The 22,625-nt window shown below is 41.3% G+C and overlaps 1 protein-coding gene across 1 annotated transcript in view; it reads left to right on the top strand.

The window, feature by feature from the left end:
* Nucleotides 1-22,625, top strand: part of LOC126162246 (succinate--CoA ligase [ADP-forming] subunit beta, mitochondrial) — a 101,184-nt gene that overhangs the window by 17,039 nt on the left and 61,520 nt on the right. Inside the window, exon 5 of the mRNA XM_049918623.1 lies at nt 3,450-3,611. Within this exon, the coding sequence (XP_049774580.1) occupies nt 3,450-3,611 (162 nt within the window). The remainder of the gene's footprint in view (nt 1-3,449; nt 3,612-22,625) is intronic.

Raw genomic sequence — 22,625 nt, 5'->3', positions numbered from 1 at the left:
GATCGTACTGTGCAAATTATTATGCAACATGTACTAACATTAAAGGAACAGGATTTATTTTAATATAATCCCATTGCTGTATTGTGCCAAGAGAGCAGGTGAGGTTACTGGCCCTTCTGCTACACTCTCTCTACATAAAATATATGAACAGATGGCTGGATAGTATGCAAGCTACAGTGTTACCTCCCAACATCTGATGAAAATGGTACATATTACCTTCTTGAAACACTGTTTTATATGGTAGTGTTTGATGGCACTCAACCAACCTTGCATAATTGTACCAAGAACGGACCTTAGCTGACAGTGAGTTGTGGTTCTGTTCTTTTGAGTGTTTGTAGGCAGATCACTGTTCGCTGAACACCAACGTTTAGGAGGATCTGAGTTCAAATTCCCTATTTGGGGATTCCGTAGTTTATCTAAATTACATAAAGAAAATACTGGAAAATTCCTTTAAAAAGGATGCAAGTATTTCTCAATCCAAGCTTATGCTCTGTTGAAAGAACATTACATCCTAATTTTCCTTTATCGTCCTTCTGTTGTGTTACTGTAAATTGGTGGCACAAATTCTGTAAGTTGTTAGCTAATGTAAAGCTGTATACACACTGCCACTTAAAGATGTTTTTGTTGTGAACATGTTTCCAGTTTTGTTTCTTGTTTAGGTGTTTATGCTTACTGGCAATAAGCTTTCTCATAGTGTATTCACATTGTCTGCCACATTATGTCTAGTGGCAATGACAGTGTTTTCATATGTGGTACAGAACTATAATGCTCAATGGTTCAAGCAGCTGAAGAGAACAGTGACAGCTGTGGTGGATGGAAACATACTGTAGAAGTAGCGGAATAACCTGTTACAAGAAGTAAATATGAAAGACGGCATTGATTTTTGTAACTTTGCAAAAAGTCATCCTAAAATTGTGAAATTCTGACAAAATGGAGCATAATGTGTTTAAAAGAAAATAAACAAATTTTAGGAAAGCAGTTCGTCGTTCCGAGACTTGCTTTCTGTCTGCTTTGTTTTGGGCAATGGGAAATTCATTACACAGCCTTAGATATTTTTCGCATTTCGAAGAAAGCAGTGTCTTGTATAGTACCTGAAGTTTGTGGATTAGCTATGGGAGTCCTGAAGGATTATGTAAGAGTAACTGAATGTCAAAAAATTTATTTAATGTGAGATGTGAATACTGCCGAATCTCAGTTTAAAAAGTAATGGTTGCAGAATATTGACAAGGTTTTTTGTGCTGAAGAATGGAAAAACTGATAGGTGACCTCAGGGGAAATCAGTTTGGGTTCCAGGTGAGTTTAGGAACATTTGAGCCAATACAAACTCTCGGACAACATTAGTTGAAGACAGCAAAACAAAGCTTTTGTAAATTTACAGAGAGATTTTGATGGTGTTCCCAGGACTTCAGTCTTCAATATCTTGAAGGTAGCAGGGAGTGAAAGGTTGTTTCAAACTGTGTAGAAACCATACAGCAGTTAAGAGCGAATGATATCAAAGTGAAAGCTGTAGTTGAGGAGGGAGTGACGTGGGCTTGTAGCGTATCCCAGAAGTTACTCAGTCAGTACATTAAGCAAGCTGTGATGGAACCAAGGAGAAATGTTGAAAGGGAACTGAAGTTCAGAAGAAGAAATAAAAACTTCAAGGTTTGCCAGTAACATTGTAATTCCATCAAACAATTTGGAAGAGCGAATGATTGGAATGGATGTTGTCTTGGAAAGAGATAAGAAGAGGAACAGCAACAAAATTAAAACAAGTATAATGGAATATAATAGAATTGTAGCAAGTAATGCAGAGTGAATTAGGATAGGAAATGACATTAGAGGTAGTAGACTAGTTTTGCTATTTGGGCAGCAAAATAATTGTGATGGCTGAATTGGAGAATATGGAATGCAGACTAACAATAGCAAGAAAAGTGTTTCTGGAAAAGAGGAATTTGTTAATATTGTGTATCAGTTTAAGTGTTAGGAAGTTTTTTGTGAAGATGTCAGGAGTGCAGTGTTACATGAAATTGAAATACGAATGGTAAACAAATCAGACAAGAAAAGAATAAAAGCTTTTGAGAGGGGATGTTGCACAGAGATTTGCTGATTGATAGATCGAATAAGTAGTGAGGAGCTATTGAAACTAATTTGGTACAAGCCATTTTTGGCTCAGCTTGACTAAAAGAAGGAATTGGTAGATAGAGCACATCCTGAAACATGAGGAAATCAATTTGGTAATTGAGGAAAGTCAGTCTCTCTCTCTCTCTCTCTCTCTCTCTCTCTCTCTCTCTCTCTCTCTCTCTCTGTGTGTGTGTGTGTGTGTGTGTGTGTGTGTGTGTGTGTGTGTGTGTGTGTGTGTGTGTGTGTGTAGCATGGAGAGCTGCATCAAAGTAGTTTTTGGATGAAGACCACAACAAAACCATAACTGTCTAGGGCTCGAATGGGTGCAGGAAATACATTTAGTGTTATGGCTTTGGTTTTCTGTGTCTTCCAAAAAGCCGTTATTTAAATGTTATTTGGCAAGAACAATTGCCTGTACAAAGGTCTCTTCCTAATTTCTTAGAAGTGCAGAAGCAAGCAGCCAATGTACACCAGAAGGAAGCTTTGATTTATGAGCTGCTTAAATGTGAGATGAACTGAGGCACATGGAGACAAGATGACAAGGCATCTGTTTTTTACTGTGCCCCAGAAGATGCATGGAAGACAAATTCCAGAATAGTTTGCAAATTATTTTTTGAGCTTGCAAGGAAGTGCACTACTGCAAAATAATTGTGGATGAATATTTCTGTGAAGTATAAAATAAAAATAAAGGCAAACAAATATGAGTTTGTGTACTACTTTGTCCAGTGTCTTTTGCTTCATTAGGTTACCCAGAAACCAGGAGCACTGAAAACCAAACCGTGTAAGCTTGTATAGCGACCATGCCACTGCCTGTGCTCTTGCTCCTCCGCAACTTGCTCTTCTCCGTTAGTATTGCACTAAAAGTGACTGAATCTTCTTTATTCTTTTGCTGTTGGTGCTGGACATGACAACAGTTTTCTACAAAGTGTCATGCTTTTTGTTATTCTTACAGTCCTTTCTTCATACTTTCCATTGGCAATTCTCTGCCTTATATAACACAGTCAACTTTACAATCTCCCACATTGTCCACTCCATTATCAGACTGTTTATGAAACAAGCATAATATTTGCAGACAGTATCACAACTCGAAGTATAAACATAAAACAGTGCCATGCAGCAGTGATGTGCAGTATCTAGCCAGGAACATTTAATTTTTTTCCCCTGATCTGTACTGCCTGTGCCACAGATAGCACAACTGAAATTTTTAGATACACATCTACAACATTTTGCGAGACAGTGACCAATAAGTAGGTGCTGAAACTGTATTGGAGGTGCATTGCAAGTTCAGTGTGTACTGGGCTTAAGAATAAATGATTGTGATTCTTCATGGTTTCATTCTTTTTCAGGATTATCGAAGGAACAAGCTGAAAGAATAGCAGAGAGTGTTGGTTTGGGGGATAAGAGAGAAGAAACAGCTGAGATTTTGCTGCGCCTCTACAAGCTATTTATAAGCAAAGATGCCGTACTGATTGAAGTAAATCCTTATGCTGAGGATGCCAGTGGTAATTGTAAGTATTTTAGTTGTTACACTCAATGGCAAGTGTCTCCAGCGTATTCCACCAACTGAAATCGTTCATTGATCTTGTAAGTTTGGATAGGTGTTCTTCCAGTTCTTACTTTACTATACTCAGATGCTGCAGTTGCTTCAGAGTATTTTATGTTATTACGTTTCTTTCACTATTAATCCTTTAATTGTGAAAGTAGCAAATTTGCATCATACCAATGCTGTGCTAATAATGAGAAGGTTAACTGTTTGTTAATGCCAGTGCTGATAGATGCTGATTCTTCATGAAACTGCAAACATTTCAGACAGGTGCTGCATTTTTCTGAGTACCTCTGAAGCACCACAATTTTTTATTTTTATCTTTCATCTAGAAAGTTATTCAGGCATTAACGAGTTAATGTGGAAATTACAATAAATGGACAGTTGGAATGAAGTCATTAGACTATTGAATTAACTATTATTAACAACTGATTAAATACCTTCACAGATCTCTATTGTCAGTTTCATCCCACTGCAAAATGAGGCATGTTCAGAGAATCGCTAAACATCTTAGTGAAATTACCCAGCTGCATTGTTCTATAGGTTACTTGCTTTTATCACAAGCTTTGTGTGCAAGAAAATCAACTCTGTGAAGAATAGTTTTATATCGCTTTTATTGTTTTCCAAATATTGAGCAGTTCTGGTATGCCACCTCTATATTATATTTGTGTTAATTAAAATTAGCAATACAAATAAGACACTGCCATCTTTTCATCAGTAAAAGTGAGGAGTTGAAATTTGGGAAAAAAATAACTGAATTAAATGAAGCAATAAATACTATTAACCCTAACACACTAAATGAGGAGAATGTTACTGAAACCTCATTTTATTCAAAGAAAGTCATAATTTATAGTTTATGCACTCGTTAATCAAGATTAAAAGGTCTACGATGGTATGTCAAATACAAAACAAGTACAAAATGCCACGTTTCACACCATATACTGGTAATATGAGATGGCAGGAACCACAAATTGTTACCAGCTGCAAATATAAATTTTATGAGGGTTTAGTAACTGAGGATTAAGTACACCTGTCACCAGAGCAAGAAACTTCACATCCATAACAGTGAAAAATAATACATCTTTGGGTGACTCAAGAAGCATAGACCAACTGGTGTGCTGTAGTGGTAAGTCACTGGACTTGTAAGTTACAGGGTAGCTGTTCAGTTCCTTGTCTGCTATTCAGATTTAGATTTTTTGCATTATTGTGACTGCCTATAGCAGATGCCAGGATGGTTGCATTGAAAAAGCACAGATGATGTCCTTCCCAAACTAGAGCTTGTGTTCAATCTTTAATGATTTCATCATTGATGCAATGTTGAATCCTAATCTTCCTTCCTTCCTTCCTTTCTTTGATCAGTCAAGGAGCATTCTGACCTGCCTGTGACATTCTGTGATTCGAGATGGGTCTTAGTCAGAAGCCACCATCCTGATTTAATAATCCTGTGTGCAATCTTATTTCCGTAGTGTCCTTGATGATAGTCCCAGAATCCTTTGGTGTGATATCTCCTTGTCTTGAAAGGCAGATGTATGGCCATTGATACTGTGATCTGCCACCTCGACTTGTTGATATATTGCGCGCGCACACACACACACACACACACACACACACACACACACACACACACACACACACTTGCATTGAGTACTCCATACGTTGTTATGCAGAGTTCTGTTGGGTCTATGCTATTTTGTTCAAATTCACAATGATGTACGAGAGTGGTGTGAAAAGTTCTCAGAATCACGTCGAGAGGTCAGTGCTAGCACAAAGAGTTGTTCACGTGATATTCATTGTACTGGTGCATGTAGACATGTGCCATGCCAGTGCTCTTGGAAGAGAGCTGTGGCAGTGATGTGGCTCTGTTGTTTCCGTGTAGTGATTTGTGAAGATGGAAAAAATAGAGATTTCGTAAAGAAAGGTATGAAAGCAAAGGACATACATGCAGATTTCCAGAATACACTGTGGGACTCTGCTGCTTCATATTCAACTGTTGCCAAGTGGACAAATAAATTTAAATTTGGTCGGAAGAGCTTAATGAGCCGTACTGTGGTCGGCCAAGATGTATTGCTACTCCAGAAATCATTGCAAAAGTGCACAAAATGGTCATGGAGGATTGCCGATTGAAAGTGCGTGAAATTGTTCGCACCTGCCAGATGTCATATGGAAGGGTATACCACATTTTAACTGAAGCATTAGAAATGAAAAAATAATTTGCAAGATGGGTGCCGCAGCTCTTGACACTGGATCAAAACTGCATGAGAAAGGACATATTGGAACACTGTTTGGCCCATTTTAGGAGAAATGAACAAAAATTTTTTTTTTTGTGTCGGTTGGTGCCCACAGATCAAACTTGGATGCACTTCTATACCCCAGAGACAAAACAGTCAAAGCAGTGGAAACATGCTGATTCTGTCACCAAGGAAAGCAAAGACCAATTCCTTTGGTGGGAAAGGTCGTGGCACCAGTGATTAGCGTTCTGGGATGCGAAGTGGATTCTGTTTGTAGATTATCTCCCCACTGGGCAAGCAATGCTGGAGAATACTATGCTAACCTCCTGGACAGATTGCAACAAAAGATATGCGGAAAAAGGCAAGGTTTAACAAGGAAGAGAGTCATCTTTCATCAAGACAGTGCACACCCGCACACGTGTCGTTGCCATGGCAAAATTACACTAACTAAGGTATGAAGCGTTGCCACACCTGCCTTACTCATTCGATATGGCTCTGTCAGACTTCCATCCCTTCAAAATTGAAAATTTTTCTTTGTGGACGAAGAGTCACTTCAAACGAAGAATTTATAGCCGTAGTTTACAACTATTTTGCAGGCCTGGAGGAAACTCATTTTCGAGATTGGATCAAGGCACTGGAATATCGTTGGACCAAGAGCATTAATCTGCAAGGAGACTACATTAAAAAATAAAGTTTCGCTGTTGTAAGTACTTTTTTCTGTTCTGCACTGAGAACTTTTCGAACCTCCATCGTACATTCAATGTGGTTGATATGTAACTACATACCCTCAAACATCTCCATCCCATATCACCTGGAGCACCACCCTCCTAATGCATGCATTGGCCCACCTCATGGGACTACAGTGGCTGCAGGCCCAGTAACTGGACCATCTGAATATCAATGTTGTTTAGGTCCCTGAAACATCAGTGTAAAGTGTCTATCTTACAAAGCTGATATCCTGCAAAAAAATAATTGGAGGAATTTTACCAAGAAACCACCATCATTAGTTCTTAACAAGTGAATTGTAATGTCAATTTCTTTCTGATTGAACTCGTTTGCAACACTGTTGCTACTACATTTGTTAAGAACAAAAGCATTTTGAAATTTAACATAAAATTAATTGCACATGAATTAATTTGACATACTTTTGTTTGCACAAGCTTCATTAAGTATTACAAATTCTCAAAAGAAAACAAAATTAAATAAAATTTATGCTGTTTTTTATTGCTCACTTCCTAGAAGACTGTGTGTACTTTAGTTATTGACAAATTCACCTGTTCTGCTTTGAGAAGAATTTAAAGAAATAGTAAAGAAAAATGCTACAATATTTAATCAGTAGCATAGTGCTGATGAGATGAACTTAGGTTTATAGCGTTAACCACAAAAATATTAGCGCTGTGACATGACAGTATCACAGCCACTAGAAATATAAATGAGGGATTGACTATAATGACTTGGGCTAGTGGCAAGGAACCCATTCCTTGCTCCTTAGTCAATTTACACGTTCCTTTTAGCACACATCTAGTACATGGAATTACGCATAGTGTCTAAACACATTAACCCTTCCCCTCCCCACCCTGCTACTTTGTTGCATGGAACTAAAGGTAAGTCTGTATCCATGCATGAAAAGTACATCTGATGTTACATCAATGCTGCCGATAAAACGCGAAGCGTTCATTCACACACATGCCTTATGTTCTTCAAAACATGTACAGCTTGTCACTTCACAGCTCATGCAGTGCACAGACAAAGTGATTTCACTAAGAAAGAAGGTAAAATGTAGCAGTTTTATGCAAAGAACGTACATTTTAATTGGCAATATGAACTGAAGCTGTGTGTGTTTTTACACCAGAAATAAGGATGACCACAACAGAATAAATGTGATAAGTGGGAAGCTAAATATGCTGTGTGGTGAGAGTTTAGGCTGCATACAACAGTGGAGGAAATCTAAAAATAGCATTTGCTGTACTGTTGAGTAACATGTCACTGAGACCTTGAAAAGAACTGATGCTGGCAATATCTCTCTCTCTCTCTCTCTCTCTCTCTCTCTCTCTCTCTCTCTCTCTCTCTCTGTCTGTGTGTGTGTGTGTGTGTGTGTGTGTGTGTGTGTGTGTGTGCGCATGGTGAGAAATCTTAAGAGTAGTTGGTAACTTTTTGAAAAAAGTAACTGCTTTTCTCTTCGGTGTTTTGCTTAATTAATTTCTACTGCACAAGGCCTCACACACATTAATAATCAATAATGATGATTGTTCACCCTAATTTAATTTGTAAACTAGTATTCACCTCTGAGGCATTATATTCAAAGGAATATCAAGCTAATTCTCTCCTCACATCAGCTCATTCGTCTTTTCCCCACCCACAACGATAATCTTGTTGTGCACGTGTGTGTGCATTCATGCACACAAAGGCGCACGCGCACGCCTGCGCGCAATGGACATTACGTATTTCTTTTTAGCACTTTACATCATCATAGTTTGCTGCCTATGTGTGCAGTGTGATGTGTGCTTTCTGATATCTAACCACACCTGGTCTCTCAGATGATATATAAAACATTATACAGCTTAATTTTGAGACTTCTGTTGCAGTGTACAGTTTCCTAAAAATAAAGACTAAAGTAATGCTAACCTTTCCCAAAAATAAAATATAGTGAGCTATTGTCACTACTTGCATGTTGAAAATTATGATTATTGTGACGCAGTGACATACATATAATTTCTCACCCCAAAACATAGTATGGAATACAAACAAGCTAATATCTGGTCTGGTTGTGCTCCTGACTCACCATTACATAATCACACAAACCCTAAAAATCGTATAAAATTATCCTTTTCAAAATATTGTACCTAAAGACATCAAACAGCAAAGTGAACAAATCTTGTAAAACACTTTAAATGAGTAAGAGTTCTTTTGCAGGTCTGATCCATAATGCCGATTTACTCACAATGCAGCACTATCACAGCAAATGAAAGGTAGCTGTAAGACAAAATGAACATAATCTTATTGACTTTTACATTCAAGGTGACTCAATCACATTGCAGTCATACTTCATTGGTCATAAATAATTGGAACAAGGCCATCTACATAACTGTAACGGAAAAAAAGATAATTCTGCTGTAAAAGTTCCCACATGCAGTACAATGTGTAATTGTTCTTTACGAAATTTTGAGCCAATAATTATGTAAATGAATTTTTCAGATTGTTGATCGCCAAACCGATGGCTCAGGACTCTAGCTTGTAATTCAAGACAGAGAAAGACTTAAGTTTGGGATAAAATATTTCACATGAACGTAAACACCTCTAAAATTAATTTGAAACACTATGTTCTCAATTATAATATGTATGAAGTTACTGAGTGGTCAGTCTACAAAAACTGAGCAGTGCTTAATGGAAGTGTAGCAGTTTTCCAGCATGTTACCATAGCTGTTGACTTGCAGAAAGGTGTTCCCACCACCTCCAGCTTAGTCATTGAGCAATTTCATACTTCCTTAATCATGATGAATTCCCTTAAGTAATGGTATAGGGCTATTCTCCACAAGTGTAATCTTCTTGATTTTGTCCATTTACAAATGTTCAGCACTCAGTCTGTCCGCTTGCCTTCCTTGCTAACCACATTCCTACTGCCTTGTGACCATAATGCAACAAAGTTATTTCCAAGTGCTATAATGCCCTATTGGCCATTCACAAAATAAATATTTTACAAAAATTTCCAATATAAAAGCTTTCATTGTTATACACTGAAGAACAAAGAAACTGGTACACCTGTCTAATACTGTGTAGGGTCCCCTTGAGCATGTAGAAGTGTCACAACACGAAGTGGTATGGACTAGACTAATGTTTGAAGTAGGGCTGGAGGGAACTGACACCATGAATCCTGCAGTGCTGTCCATAAATCTCTAAGAATATGGAGTGGTGGAGATCTCTTCTGAACAGCACATTGCAGATATGCTCAACATGTTCATGTCTGGGGAGTTTGGTGGCCAGTAGAAGAGTTTAAACTCAGAATAATATTCCTGGAGCCACTCTATAGCAGTTCTGGATGTGTGGGATGTCACATTGTCCTGCTGGAATTGCCCAGGTCAGTCGGAATGCACAATGGACATGAATGGATGCAGGTGATCAGACAGGATACTTACGTACATGTCACCTGGCAATCATAGCTAGACTTATCCAGAGTCCCATATCACTCCAACTGCACATTCCCCACACCATTACAGAGCCTCCAGCAGTTTGAACAGTCCCTTGCTGACATGGGTCCATGGATTCATGAAGTTGGCTCCATACCTGTACATGTCCATCCATTTGATAAAATTTGAAGTGAGATTCCTCCAACCAGGCAACATGTTTCCAATCATCAACAGTCCAATGTCTGTGTTGACAAGGTTAGGCAAGACATACAGTTTTGTGTCATGCAGTCATCAAGGGTACACGAGTGGGCCTTCGGCTCTGAAAGGCAATACTGCTGATAGTTCATTGAATGGTTCACATGCTGTCACTTGTTGATGCCCCAGCATTCAAATCTGCAGCAATTTGCAGAAGGGTTGGACTTTTGTCATGTTGAACGATTTTCTTCAGTCATTGTCAGTCCTTTTCTTGCAGGATTTTTTCTAGCCACAGCGATGTCTGAGATTCGATGTTTTACTGTGTTTCTGACATTCACAGTACACTCGTGAAATGGTCGTACGAGAAAATCCCCACTTCATCCTTAGCTTGGAGATGCTGTGTACCATTGCTTGTGCATTGACTTTAACTCCACATTCAAACTCCCATCAATCTTGATAACCTGCCATTACAGCAGCAGTAACCAATCTAACAACCAGACACTTGTTGTCTTATATAGACGTTTCTGACCACAGTGCTGTATTCTGCCTGTTTACATATCTCTGTATTTGAATACACATGCCTATACCAGTTTCTTTGGTGCTTCAGTGTATTTCTGACACAAATGACTCTGCGTGTATAAACATTAACCAAATCTGAATTTGTAACTTAAACTTATGTATTTCAAATGTTTATGTATATGGCCAACAGTTGACACCACAGAGTTCTCAACTTGTATATATGCACTGCCAATAAAGCAACAATAAAATATCTATGTGTATAGTCTTAGTATTACAGACTTCACCCTTTGGTTTTAGTTAGACTATGTTGAGTGCTTTAAAGAACTTGTAAATGGGCACTTATTGTCATTGGTAAATATTTCAAACAAATGCCATGGAAAAAATTGCCCTGGGAATCCTAACTGGCTTTTACAAAAATCATTGAAAATATCTCTCGATTGGTTTCAAGATTAATTTGTACTAAAAGTCAAAGAAAATACCTCACATATATACTGATTCAATTAAGCTCTTTTGTTGGACAACACTGCATCTCACCCCATGGAAGTTTGGTTAAAAAGGAAGAAAAGTTGAGATAATTCTCCCACCTATCATTAGCTTAATTAAGTCCATTAACAAAAGATGTTTTGAACACTTGATACGAAGCTGTCTGCATATATTCCTTCAGTAAATGTTCCTGAAACACAGTGACACCTGACCTTTGCAAGAACATGTAAATGCTGAAAGCATCAAGCTTGTTATATATTGAGCAACTGAGTTTTCAAAAACAGTTAAAGCAACCACCCTAAAATCTTTGTGGGATTTTGATGACCTCTGGAGAAATGGAACTCTAAACTTGACAGTCACCAATAACTCTTTCGAATTTAGCAAACAGTGTGTCTGAACTTAGATGATTTGTAATGTTTGTATGCATTAAATCATAACACTGTACTGTGTTGAGATTTATCAAAAACATTCTGTTAGTGAAGAGTTGGGTGTGTGAAATTCAATGTCATGGAGAAGGCTCAGTGCTTTGAGAACATAAAAAGGCAGCAGGGTGAGAGAGACACAACACCACACATGTAGAGACCATGTCCAATAATTATGTAACTTTTGTTTCAGAATTTGCTACTTGACTCCCTTAGGTAAAGACATGCTCAAAACGAAAGGTTGTTTTTAACAGCTCAACACTTTATTGAGCTTGGTTCCGTTGGAGGTGGTATGTTCTTGCCAATGCACAGGTCTTTGATGAATTATTCTATCCAGTCATTTATAAAGGGATCTATAGTTTTATGTGTACTTGGAACCATGTTGCAACTAGACATGTTCCACTCATAGAAATCATTATGGGAGGAAAAATAAATGATAGCATAGCAAATATCTCCTAGGACTGAAGGGAGATTGAAATCTCTACCCTTGCATTTTTTGTGTGCCTCTTTACATCCGAATAATTCTGAGAAATGACAGACCTATAAACAGTAGCTCTGTGATTTTTATATTTTGTATCCTTTACCTTTGTTAAAGTCTTGGTAAAAGGTGTAAAACTTTGCTTCCGCCGTTTACCGATAGATGGGAACAACGGTAAGTAGCGGTTGAAAGAAACAGATTACAGACGTCAGGCAGTTAGCTTGGACCTCGGTCAATATAACCTCACTCAAGCATTAGTCGATTTTTGTCTGCATCATAAAGTTGTTCTCGATTGAAAATGTCAGTTTACGAGCCTAATTCTCGTCATTTGTGGGAGGTGTTATTGTTTTGTTTCAGTATGAAGAAACCAGTGGCTGAGTCTCATCGAATGCTCTCAAGTAGGCATGTTAAGGACACTATTAGTGAAAGAGTGTGTTGCGAGTTGTTTCAACGCTTCAAGAACGGTGATTTTAATGTCGTAGACCAGCATTGTGGTGGTATAGAGAATGTTTCTCATTGCAGAATTGGAGACATTGCTGAGTAAAGACTCACATCGAACTCAAGAGGAATTGGCATGATTAGTGGGTGTGACACAGCAAGCCATTTCAAAATGTCTCAAGGCTATGGGCATGATTCAGAAAGAAGGAACTTGGGGTCCCATGTGAGCTGAAACCAAGAGTCATTGAACAGCGTTTGTGTGTGTATGTGAACAGTTGCTTCAGAGGCAAAAATTGAAGGGATTTCTGCATCGCATTGTGACTGGGAATGAAAAATGGGTTCATTATAATCCGAAACACAAAAGATCATGGGGATATCCTGGCCATGCTTCCACGTCGACAGCCAAACCCAATATTCACGGCTCCAAGATCACTCTCTGCAGTTGGTGGGACCAGCTCGGCATCATGTAGTATGAGGTGTTAAAACCAAGTGAAACAATCACATCACAGGTGCTCATTATCGAACGCAATTAATGCATTTCAGTAGAGCATTAAAAGACAAATGGCCGCAATACAGTGAGAGGCACAATAAAGTGATTTTGCAGCACGACACTTGATCCCATGTTGCAAAGGAGTTAAAAATGTACTTGGAAACATTAAAATGGGAAGTCCTACTCTGCCCACCATATTCTCCAGACATTGCTCCCTCTATCACCTGTTTAGAGCACTGGCGCATGGCCTGGCTGATATTCACTTCAGATCTCATGAAGAAGTCACAAATTGGATCGATTTCTGGATCGCTTCAAAAGATGAACAACTTTTTCAGCGCGGGATTCGTACACTGACCGAAAGAGGGAGAAAGTAGTGGCCAGCAATGGAAAATACTTTGAATGATACATGTGTAACAATTTTGTTTCATTAAAGCCTCAAATGTTGGGGAAAAACGGTGGAAGCAAAGTTGTACACCTTGTGCTTAGCTACACTTTATCATCCATTCTTTGTTCCTTAATATTTCTTTAATCCCTTCTCCTTTACAGTATCTGCCTTCAAAACACACACCAGCCACACGAAATTTGAGCACCTACTGTTGTAATGGCCCTCCACATTAAATGGAGCTGTGCCACGACTCCCTGCTCATGAGGGAACACCTCATTTTCAAACATTGAATTTCAGTGTGGTTTTCAATGCATTCTCCTTAAACAACAAATGTTGCCCAACTTGATTGGTAGAACATTGTGTGAATTTAGCGTTTATTTATAATCTCATTGTACAATCTGGCATTTTTTACAGTTATGTTTATCAATTTGCAGTCAAATTTATTTATTTAGCGGTTTCCTAACTACTTCCTGCACTTTTTAAGAACTTTATGAACTTCCTCCATAGCTCTGTAAATAATACCTACCGCTTATTTCTGTTAGAACACTGACTGAATTTTCACAATCTTATTTTCCACCTCTTTTTTTTATTTATTTATATTTTTTTATTTTTTTTAAAGACGTTTTTTGCCCTTGCAAAACTCGTCACACCCATTGTCTTTCTAACAGCTTGCCTGGCACATGGTACCCACATAATGACCTTACCATTAAAGTTGGCATCTGTCACCAATCTTATGGAAGAACCTTCATCTTTTCCAATTCCATCAGTCCCTCGCACTAACCCTCGCCAATCTCATCCTTCATAATCATACTACCATACTTGACAGCCTCTACTCCTTTCACAAAACCATTTTGTGACCCCAATTTCCTGATTGCCATCACTGTAACAGAAACCCTTGCCCTTCAGCATTTGGAACACCATTCCCAGCTACTCCTGTCTTGTACCCACATTAGGCTAACTTCAGCCAAGAAAAAGGCTACCACTCTGATCCAGTCTCCCCCCTCCCCCGCAACCCCTCATAGATCCCTGACCATGCCTTGCTGACTACTCTGCCTTCCACATGCCCAAAAACTTCCTCCACCATCCTTGAAACACACTTCTCCTGAAGACCCATCCTATAACACTGTTATCAATCTTTCTGCCTAAGTAAGACCCCTGCAGAAGTCTCAGTACTTTCTGAAGGCCTCACCTTTAACCTCAAACATAATTTCAATCTTTCTGGACTTTTAAAGGAACTTGTTTCCTTTACTCTTTCGTGGCTATGGAAACTTTACTTTGCCACTCACTCCAATGGCAACAGCCAGCCTAAACCCCATATAGAACCTCGTTCACAGCAGTTCCAGCTTCCCTCTAACCGTGATCCTCCTCCCCTTCCACAGGGTCATGCCCTGGTAATCTTTCAGGAATTTCTCACTTCTAACATGCCTTCACCTCCCGTTTATATGTCCGTCTCTGGTGAGTACATCATCACTTCTGTGGAACTTACTGCTATCGATAACCTGAAAAACAATCCAGATTTTATCATTCTTCCTGCAGGCAAGGGCTCTGCCACAGTGGTTATGAATTGTAGTGAATCTGTGGCTGAGGGTCTCCATCAACCTTGCAACACCTGAATGTACAAACCTTACGACCATGAGCCCATCCCGGCAGTCCAGCATGACCTCTGGCAGCTTTTAAAGGCTTTAGGTCCATCCAAAAACCTGATCTTTGACTCGATCTCACTCCTCATACCAGCAATCCCCCCACACACACTTTTACTTCTTCCCCAACTTCCACAAACCCAACCCCACAGGTCTCCCTACTAGTTGTCCTACTGTGGCTGGGTACAATGCTCCCACAGAACAAATATCTGCCTTTATTGACCAACACATCCAAACTATTGACTAGCACGTCCAGACTATTGTCGGTAACCTCCTATCCTAATTTCAAGAAGCTGCTCAATGATTTCAGCACCTCTCCACAGTTTCTATCCTTTTACCACCAGACTTCGTATAGGCCATTGTGGATGTGACATCCACCTGCAACAGTGTTCCCCATGCCCATACCCTTTTAGCTGAGGACCAGTACCTATCCCAACATCATCCTGATACCAAACCTGTTTCCTAATCCCCTGAGCCAGCCACATTCTGATCCACAATTATTTCACTTTTGAAGGGCAAATCTACAGACAGATCTGTGGTACTGCCAAGAATACTTACGTGGCACCATTCTGTGTCAACTTATTTATGGCCAATTTGGAGAAATCCTTCCTATTTGGTCCACACCAAAAAATCTGTAGTCACATTCAGATTAATTGATGACATGTTTATGATATGGACTCACAGCAAGGACAACCTTTGCTCTTCCCTCCATAACCTAAACAACTGTTCCCAAGTCAGCTTCACCTTGTCCTCCCCAACTCATCAAGCTACTTTCCTGGATGTCATTGTCCACCTCCATAGATAGCTCCATAAATATGTCTATCCTTGTCAAGTGCACCCACCACCAACAGTACTTTGCTATGTTGACAGCTGTCACCCACCCCATGTCACCAAAGTAGACTGGGGGCTCTTCTCTTCCAGGGTGACCTTCCAGAATCAAACCTTCGCAAGCTGCGATAGTCAGGTCGCACACCTCACGGAAGTCATTCTCACTGCTGCTGAATATTCCATCCCTCACACTACTTCTTCTCCACGTCGCGTACCGGTCCCCTGGTGGACCGCAGCATGTAGAGACGCTTTACGTGCTCGTCGGCATGCTTTACGCACCTTTAAACGCCACCCTACGGTGGCGAATTGTATCAATTATAAACAGTTACGTGCACAGTGTCGTCGTGTTATTAATGAAAGCAAGAAAGCCAGCTGGGCTGCTTTCACAAGCACCTTAACAGTTTTACTCCTTCTTCTGTTGTCTAGGGTAGCCTGCGCCGGCTATCTGGCATTAAGGTCCACTCACCAATTTCTGACTTGACGGTCACGAATGACGTCCTTGTGGCCCCTGAGGATGTCTCCAATGCCTTCGGCCGCTTTTTCGCAGAGGTTTCGAGCTCCGCTCCACCCTGCCTTCCTCCCCCGAAAACAGGCAGAGGAGGCTAGGCCACCTAACTTCCACTCCTTGAATCGTGAAAGTTATAATGCTCCATTCACCATGCGGGAACTCGAAAATGCACTTTCTCGGTCACGGTCCTCCGCTCCAGGGCCTGATTCTATTCATATTCAGATGCTGAAGAACCTTTCTCCTGCGAGTAAAGGTTTTCTTCTTCGTACTTATAATCGCATCTGGATTGAGGGTCACGTTCCCACATGCTGGTGCGAGTCTATTGTTGTCCCGATTCCTAAGCCGGGGAAGGACAAGCACTTGCCTTCCAGTTATCGACCCATCTCGCTTACCAGCTGTGTCTGTAAGGTGATGGAGTGAATGGTTAACTCTAGTTTGGTTTGGCTGCTCGAATCTCGACGCCTACTTACCAATGTACAATGTGGATTTCGTAGGTGCCGCTCTGCTGTTGACCATCTGGTTACCTTGTCGACATTCTTTATGAATAACTTCTTGGAGAAGCGCCCGACTGCGGCTGTGTTCTTTGATTTGGAGAAGGCTTACGACACCTGTTGGAGGGCGGGCATTCTCCGCACCATGCATACATGGGGCCTTCGCGGTCGCCTCCCTCTTTTTATTCGTGCCTTTTTAATGGATCGACAGTTCAGGGTACGTGTGGGTTCTGTCCTGTCCGACGCCTTTCGCCAGGAGAATGGGGTGCCATAGGGCTCAGTTTTGAGCATCGCTCTTTTCGTCATAGCGATCAATCCCAGAATGGATTGCCTCCGAGCTGATGTATCAGGCTCCCTTTTCATGGACGATTTTAGCATCTATTGCAGTGCGCAGCGTACATGTTTCCTGGAGCCCTATCTTCAGCGTTGTCTTGACCGTCTTTACTCCTAGAGTGTCGCCAGTGGCCTCCATTTTTCTGCCGAGAAGATGGTCTGTATTAACTTCTGGCGCTACAAAGAGTTTCTTTCACCGTCCTTACGACTCAGTCCCGTTGCTCTCCCATTCGTTGAAACAACAAAATTTTTAGGTCTTACATTTGACAGGAAACTTAGCTGGTCTCCACATGTGTCACATTTGGCTGCCGGTTGTACCCGTTCTCTAAATGTCCTCCATGTTCTCAGTGGTATGTCGTGGGGAGCAGATCGAACCCTCCTACTTCGCCTATATCGGTCGATCGTCGGCTCCAAGCTGGATTATGGGAGCTTCGGTATACTCCTCTGCACGGCCGTCCATCTTACGCCGCCTCAACTCCATAGAACATCAGGGTTTATGTCTTGCGATCGGAGCGTTCTTCATGCTGAAGCCGGTGAATTGCCACTAACCTACCGGCGCGATATACTGCTTTGTCGGTATGCCTTTCTGCTATTGTCAATGCCTGACCACCTGTCTTATCATTCCTTTTTTGACGACTCTCTCGAGCGTCAATACGGGTTGTATGTCTCTGCCCTGCTACCCCCTGGAGTTCGCTTTCGTTGCCTCCTTCAGCACCTTGATTTTTCACTCCCTGCAACCTTTAGAGTGGGCGAGAGCCAAATGCCACCTTGGCTCCAGGACCAGGTTCGCATTCACCTTGACCTCAGCTCGCTCCCAAAGGAGGTTACCCCCGGTTCGGTATACCGCTCCCGTTTTTTCGAACTTCGTTCGAAGTTCATTAATATGATCTTCATTTATACAGATGGCTCTAAGACTAATGACGGTGTCGGGTGTTCTTTTATTGTCGGGGCACACAGTTTCAAATACCGGCTCCAAGGCCATTGTTCGGTCTTCACAGCTGAGCTGTTTGCCCTCTATCAGGCTCTTCTTTACATCTGCCGCCACCGACATTCTGCATATGTCATCCGCTCCGATTCCCTGAGCGCCATCCAGAGCCTCAGTGATCCGTATCCGGTTCACCCTTTCGTGCACCGGATCCAACGCTCTCTTCAGCATCTGGTGGATGATGGTTCTCCAGTTACCTTTATGTGGGTTCCTGGCCATGTCGGTATCCCTGGGAACGAAGCTGCAGATGCTGCGGCCAAGGCTGTGGTCCTCCAGCCTCGACAGCTTTTTGTTGTGTCCCTTCATCAGATTGTAGCAGGGTCATTTGTCAGCGCATTTTATCGCTGTGGCATGCCGATTGGGCTGCACTTACGGACAACAAGCTTCGGGCCTTGAAACCTCTTCCCGCGGCTTAGACGACCTCTTCACGCCCTTCTCGGCCGGAGTAGGTCATTCTGGCCCGGTTACGAATTGATTGGACACTGCCGGTTCAGCCATCGCCATCTGCTGACGGCTGCACCGGTGCCGTTCTGCCCATGTGGGCAATTGCTGACGGTACGCCATATTTTAACGTCCTGTCCGAATTTTAATACACTGCGCACTGATCTTGGCCTGCCATGTACTCTGGATGCCATTTTAGTGGATGACCCAGGAGCAGCTGCTTGCGTTCTTCGTTTGATCAACTTGACAAACCTGTCTAAGGACATTTGATTATGCTGTTTTTTTTTTAATCCTATGCCTGTCTATGTCTTTTATAGTATTGTCCCTTTTAGTTGCTGTTTTAACCTTGTGCCTCGTGGTGCATTCCTAATTTAATCTGGGCACTAATGACCATTGTAGTTGTGCACCCTAAAACCACAAGAAAAACCACCCCATGTCAGAAAGTCTCTTCCCTACAGCCTCACCATTCGTGGATGCAGTATCTGTTGTGGAAAGTGGGAGTTGTCGAAAAATGATAATTTTACCAGTGCATTTACTGATAGATATGTCCTATCCTACTCCCACTTAGACAAGTCTCCTGTGCCATCTGCTCCTCTGACACTAGTAAATCTGTTAAACAGTCACCAACCAGCACTCCTCTGATCACCCAGTATCACCATGCTCTTGAAAAGCTCAACCATATCCACTAACAGGGCTTCAATTACCTCTTGTCTTGTCCTGAGATCAGTGACAACCTACTGACTTCCCACATAGTAGTGTTCTGCTGCCCACTCAACCTACAGAAGATCCTACTTCATCCTTATTTCAATCCTACACCCAATCCTGCATTCCATGGGTCGTTCCTTGTGGTTGGCCCAGTTGTAAAACTGTCCCACCCACCCTCCCACCCACCCATCCACCACCTCCTACTGCGTGTCCTACTGTATAAAAGGCAGGGCCATGTGTGAAAGCAGCCATGTTATATGTCAGCTATGCTTCAATTACTTTGCAGCATTCTGTGTGGGCATGACAAGTAACTAACTGTCCACTTGTCAAATGGCCACCACCAAACTGTGGCTGACGGCAAACTTGACCATCAAGTTGCTAAACATGCTACACACCACACCACACCACAACACAATCGACTGAAATAGCTACTACACTATGCAAGCCATAACCTCCACTCACCTGTTCCCACTGCCTTGCCTTGTCTTCTCCCTTCTCTCTTCTGTCCATATCATTCCTCAGTTTAGATCGTACTGTCTTCTCCCAACACACTTCCTCCCCCACCCCTCCCCATGCAGACATTCTCCTATCGCTCATCCTCTTCCTCCTCCTCAGCCCCTTGCTCTTCTCTCCCCCTTCCCTTTCTCGCTCTTCATCTTCGCCTTTCTTTCCTTTTGCCCCCTCCCATGTTTCCTCCCTCAGTTCCCCCCCCCCCCCTCCCCTTTTCCCATCATTCTTCTGAGCGGGTTGATACAGTCTGCCATGACTTCCTCTCCTGTGCCAACATCTTCATCTGAGTCTCGGAGTAGCACATGCACCTAGTTTCCTTGATTCTTTGTTGAGTATATACCTGTCTTTTCCTGCAGTTTCTGCACTCGGTGGCTCCTAGTACACATTATCCCAGCTCGAGTGCCGGGTGGGATGCAGCTGTGCCCACAGGCACAAATGGACAAAGGTGTTCTAACAGCTAAGTTTTGGGAATTCAAATGTCAGGGCTAAAGTCTTACGATCGTACCACCCAGGCCAAGCGTCTCTGGGCAGCGGTAGCCAAGTGGTTTGCACACGTGTAGAATGCATGCAGTAAGTCCGCCTGGTGCATTGCCTATACTAGTTGCATCTGCCCCAAACAACCTGAGGGGTGCCCTTCCCTGATGGTGCAGTAGTGGAAGAGCCTGTCCTAGTAAAAATCAGTCATGATATTATTGCACGTGGCTGTTTTATATATATATATATATATATATATATATATATATATATATATATATATATATATATAAAAAAAAAAAGACATCAACAGTAAACAAGTCTGACTAAGGAAAACGCATCACACTGTCAGTGCTTTCACATCGGTTATGCATATACTGTTGTTGTTGTTGTTGTTGTTGTGGTCTTCAGTCCTGAGACTGGCTTGATGCAGCTCTCCATGCTACTCTATCCTGTGCAAGCTTCATCATCTCCCAGTACTTACTGCAACCTAAATCCTTCTGAATCTGCTTAGTGTATTCATCTCTTGGTCTCCCTCTACGATTTTTACCCTCCACGCTGCCCTCCAATACTAAATTGGTGATCCCTTGGTGCCTCAGAACATGTCCTACCAACCGATCCCTTCTTCTGGTCAAGTTCTGCCACAAACTTATTTTCTCCCCAATCCTATTCAATACTTCCTCATTAGTTACGTGATCTACCCATCTAATCTTCAGCATTCTTCTGTAGCACCACATTTCAAAAGCTTCTATTCTCTTCTTGTCCAAACTATTTACCGTCCATGTTTCACTTCCATACATGGCTACACTCCATACAAATACTTTCAGAAATGACTTCCTGACACTTAAATCTATACTCGATGTTAACAAATTTCTCTTCTTCAGAAACGCTTTCCTTGCCATTGCCAGTCTACATTTAATATCCTCTCTACTTTGACCATCATCAGTTATTTTGCTCCCCAAATAGCAAAACTCCTTTACTACTTTAAGTGTCTCATTTCCTAATCTAATTCCCTCAGCATCACCCGACTTCGACTACATTCCATTATTCTCGTTTTGCTATTGTTGATGTTCATCTTATACCCTCCTTTCAAGACACTGTCCATTCCGTTCAACAGCTCTTCCAAGTCCTTTGCTGTCTCTGACAGAATTACAATGTCATTGGCGAACCTCAAAGTTTTTATTTCTTCTCCATGGATTTTAATACCTACTTCGAACTTTTCTTTTGTTTCCTTTATTGCTTGCTCAATATAGAGATTGAATAACATCGGGGAGAGGCTACAACCCTGTCTCACCCCCTTCCCAACCACTGCTTCCCTTTCATGCCCCTCGACTCTTATAACTGCCATCTGGTTTCTGTAAAAATTGTAAATAGCCTTTCGCTCCCTGTATTTTACCCCTGCCACCTTCAGAATTTGAAAGAGAGTATTCCAGTCAACATTGTCAAAAGCTTTCTGTAACTCTACAAATGCTAGAAACGTAGCCTTTCCTTAATCTAACTTCTAAGATAAGTTGAAGATCAGTATTGCCTTTCGTGTTCCAAAATTTCTATGGAATCGAAACTGATCTTCCCCGAGGTCGGCTTCTACTAGTTTTTCCATTCGTCTGTAAAGAATTCGCGTTAGTATTTTGCAGCTGTGACTTATTAATAGTTCGGTAATTTTCACATCTGTCAACACCTGCTTTCTTTGGGATCGGAATTATTATATTCTTCTTAAGTCTGAGGGTATTTCGCCTGTCTCATACATCTTGCTCACCAGGTGGTAGAGTTTTGTCAGGACTGGCTCTCCCAAGGCTGTCAGTAGTTCTAATGGAATTTTGTCTACTCCCGGGGCCTTGTTTCGACTCAGGCCTTTCAGTGCTCTGTCAAACTCTTCATGCAGTATCATATCTCCCATTTCATCTTCATTTACATCCTCTTCCATTTCCATAATATTGTCCTTAAGTACACCGCCCTTGTATAGACCCTCTATATACTCCCTCCACCTTTCTGCTTTCCCTTCTTTGCTTAGAACTGGGTTTTCATCTGAGCTATTGATATTCATACAAGTGGTTCTCTTTTCTCCGAAGATCTCTCTAATTTTCCTGCAGGCTGTATCTATCTTACCCCTAGTGAGATAAGCCTCTACATCCTTACATTTGTCCTCTAGCCATCCCTGCTTAGCCATTTTGCACTTTCTGTTGATCTCATTTTTTAGTCGTTTGTATTCCTTTTTGCCTACTTCATTTACTGCATTTTTATATTTTCTCCTGTCATCAATTAAATTCAATATTTATTCTGTTACCCAAGATTTCTACTAGCC

Source organism: Schistocerca cancellata, chromosome 2, assembly GCF_023864275.1.
Source record: "Schistocerca cancellata isolate TAMUIC-IGC-003103 chromosome 2, iqSchCanc2.1, whole genome shotgun sequence".
Taxonomy (NCBI): Eukaryota; Metazoa; Arthropoda; class Insecta; order Orthoptera; family Acrididae; genus Schistocerca; species Schistocerca cancellata.
This window is presented reverse-complemented; position numbering and strand designations above follow the sequence as displayed.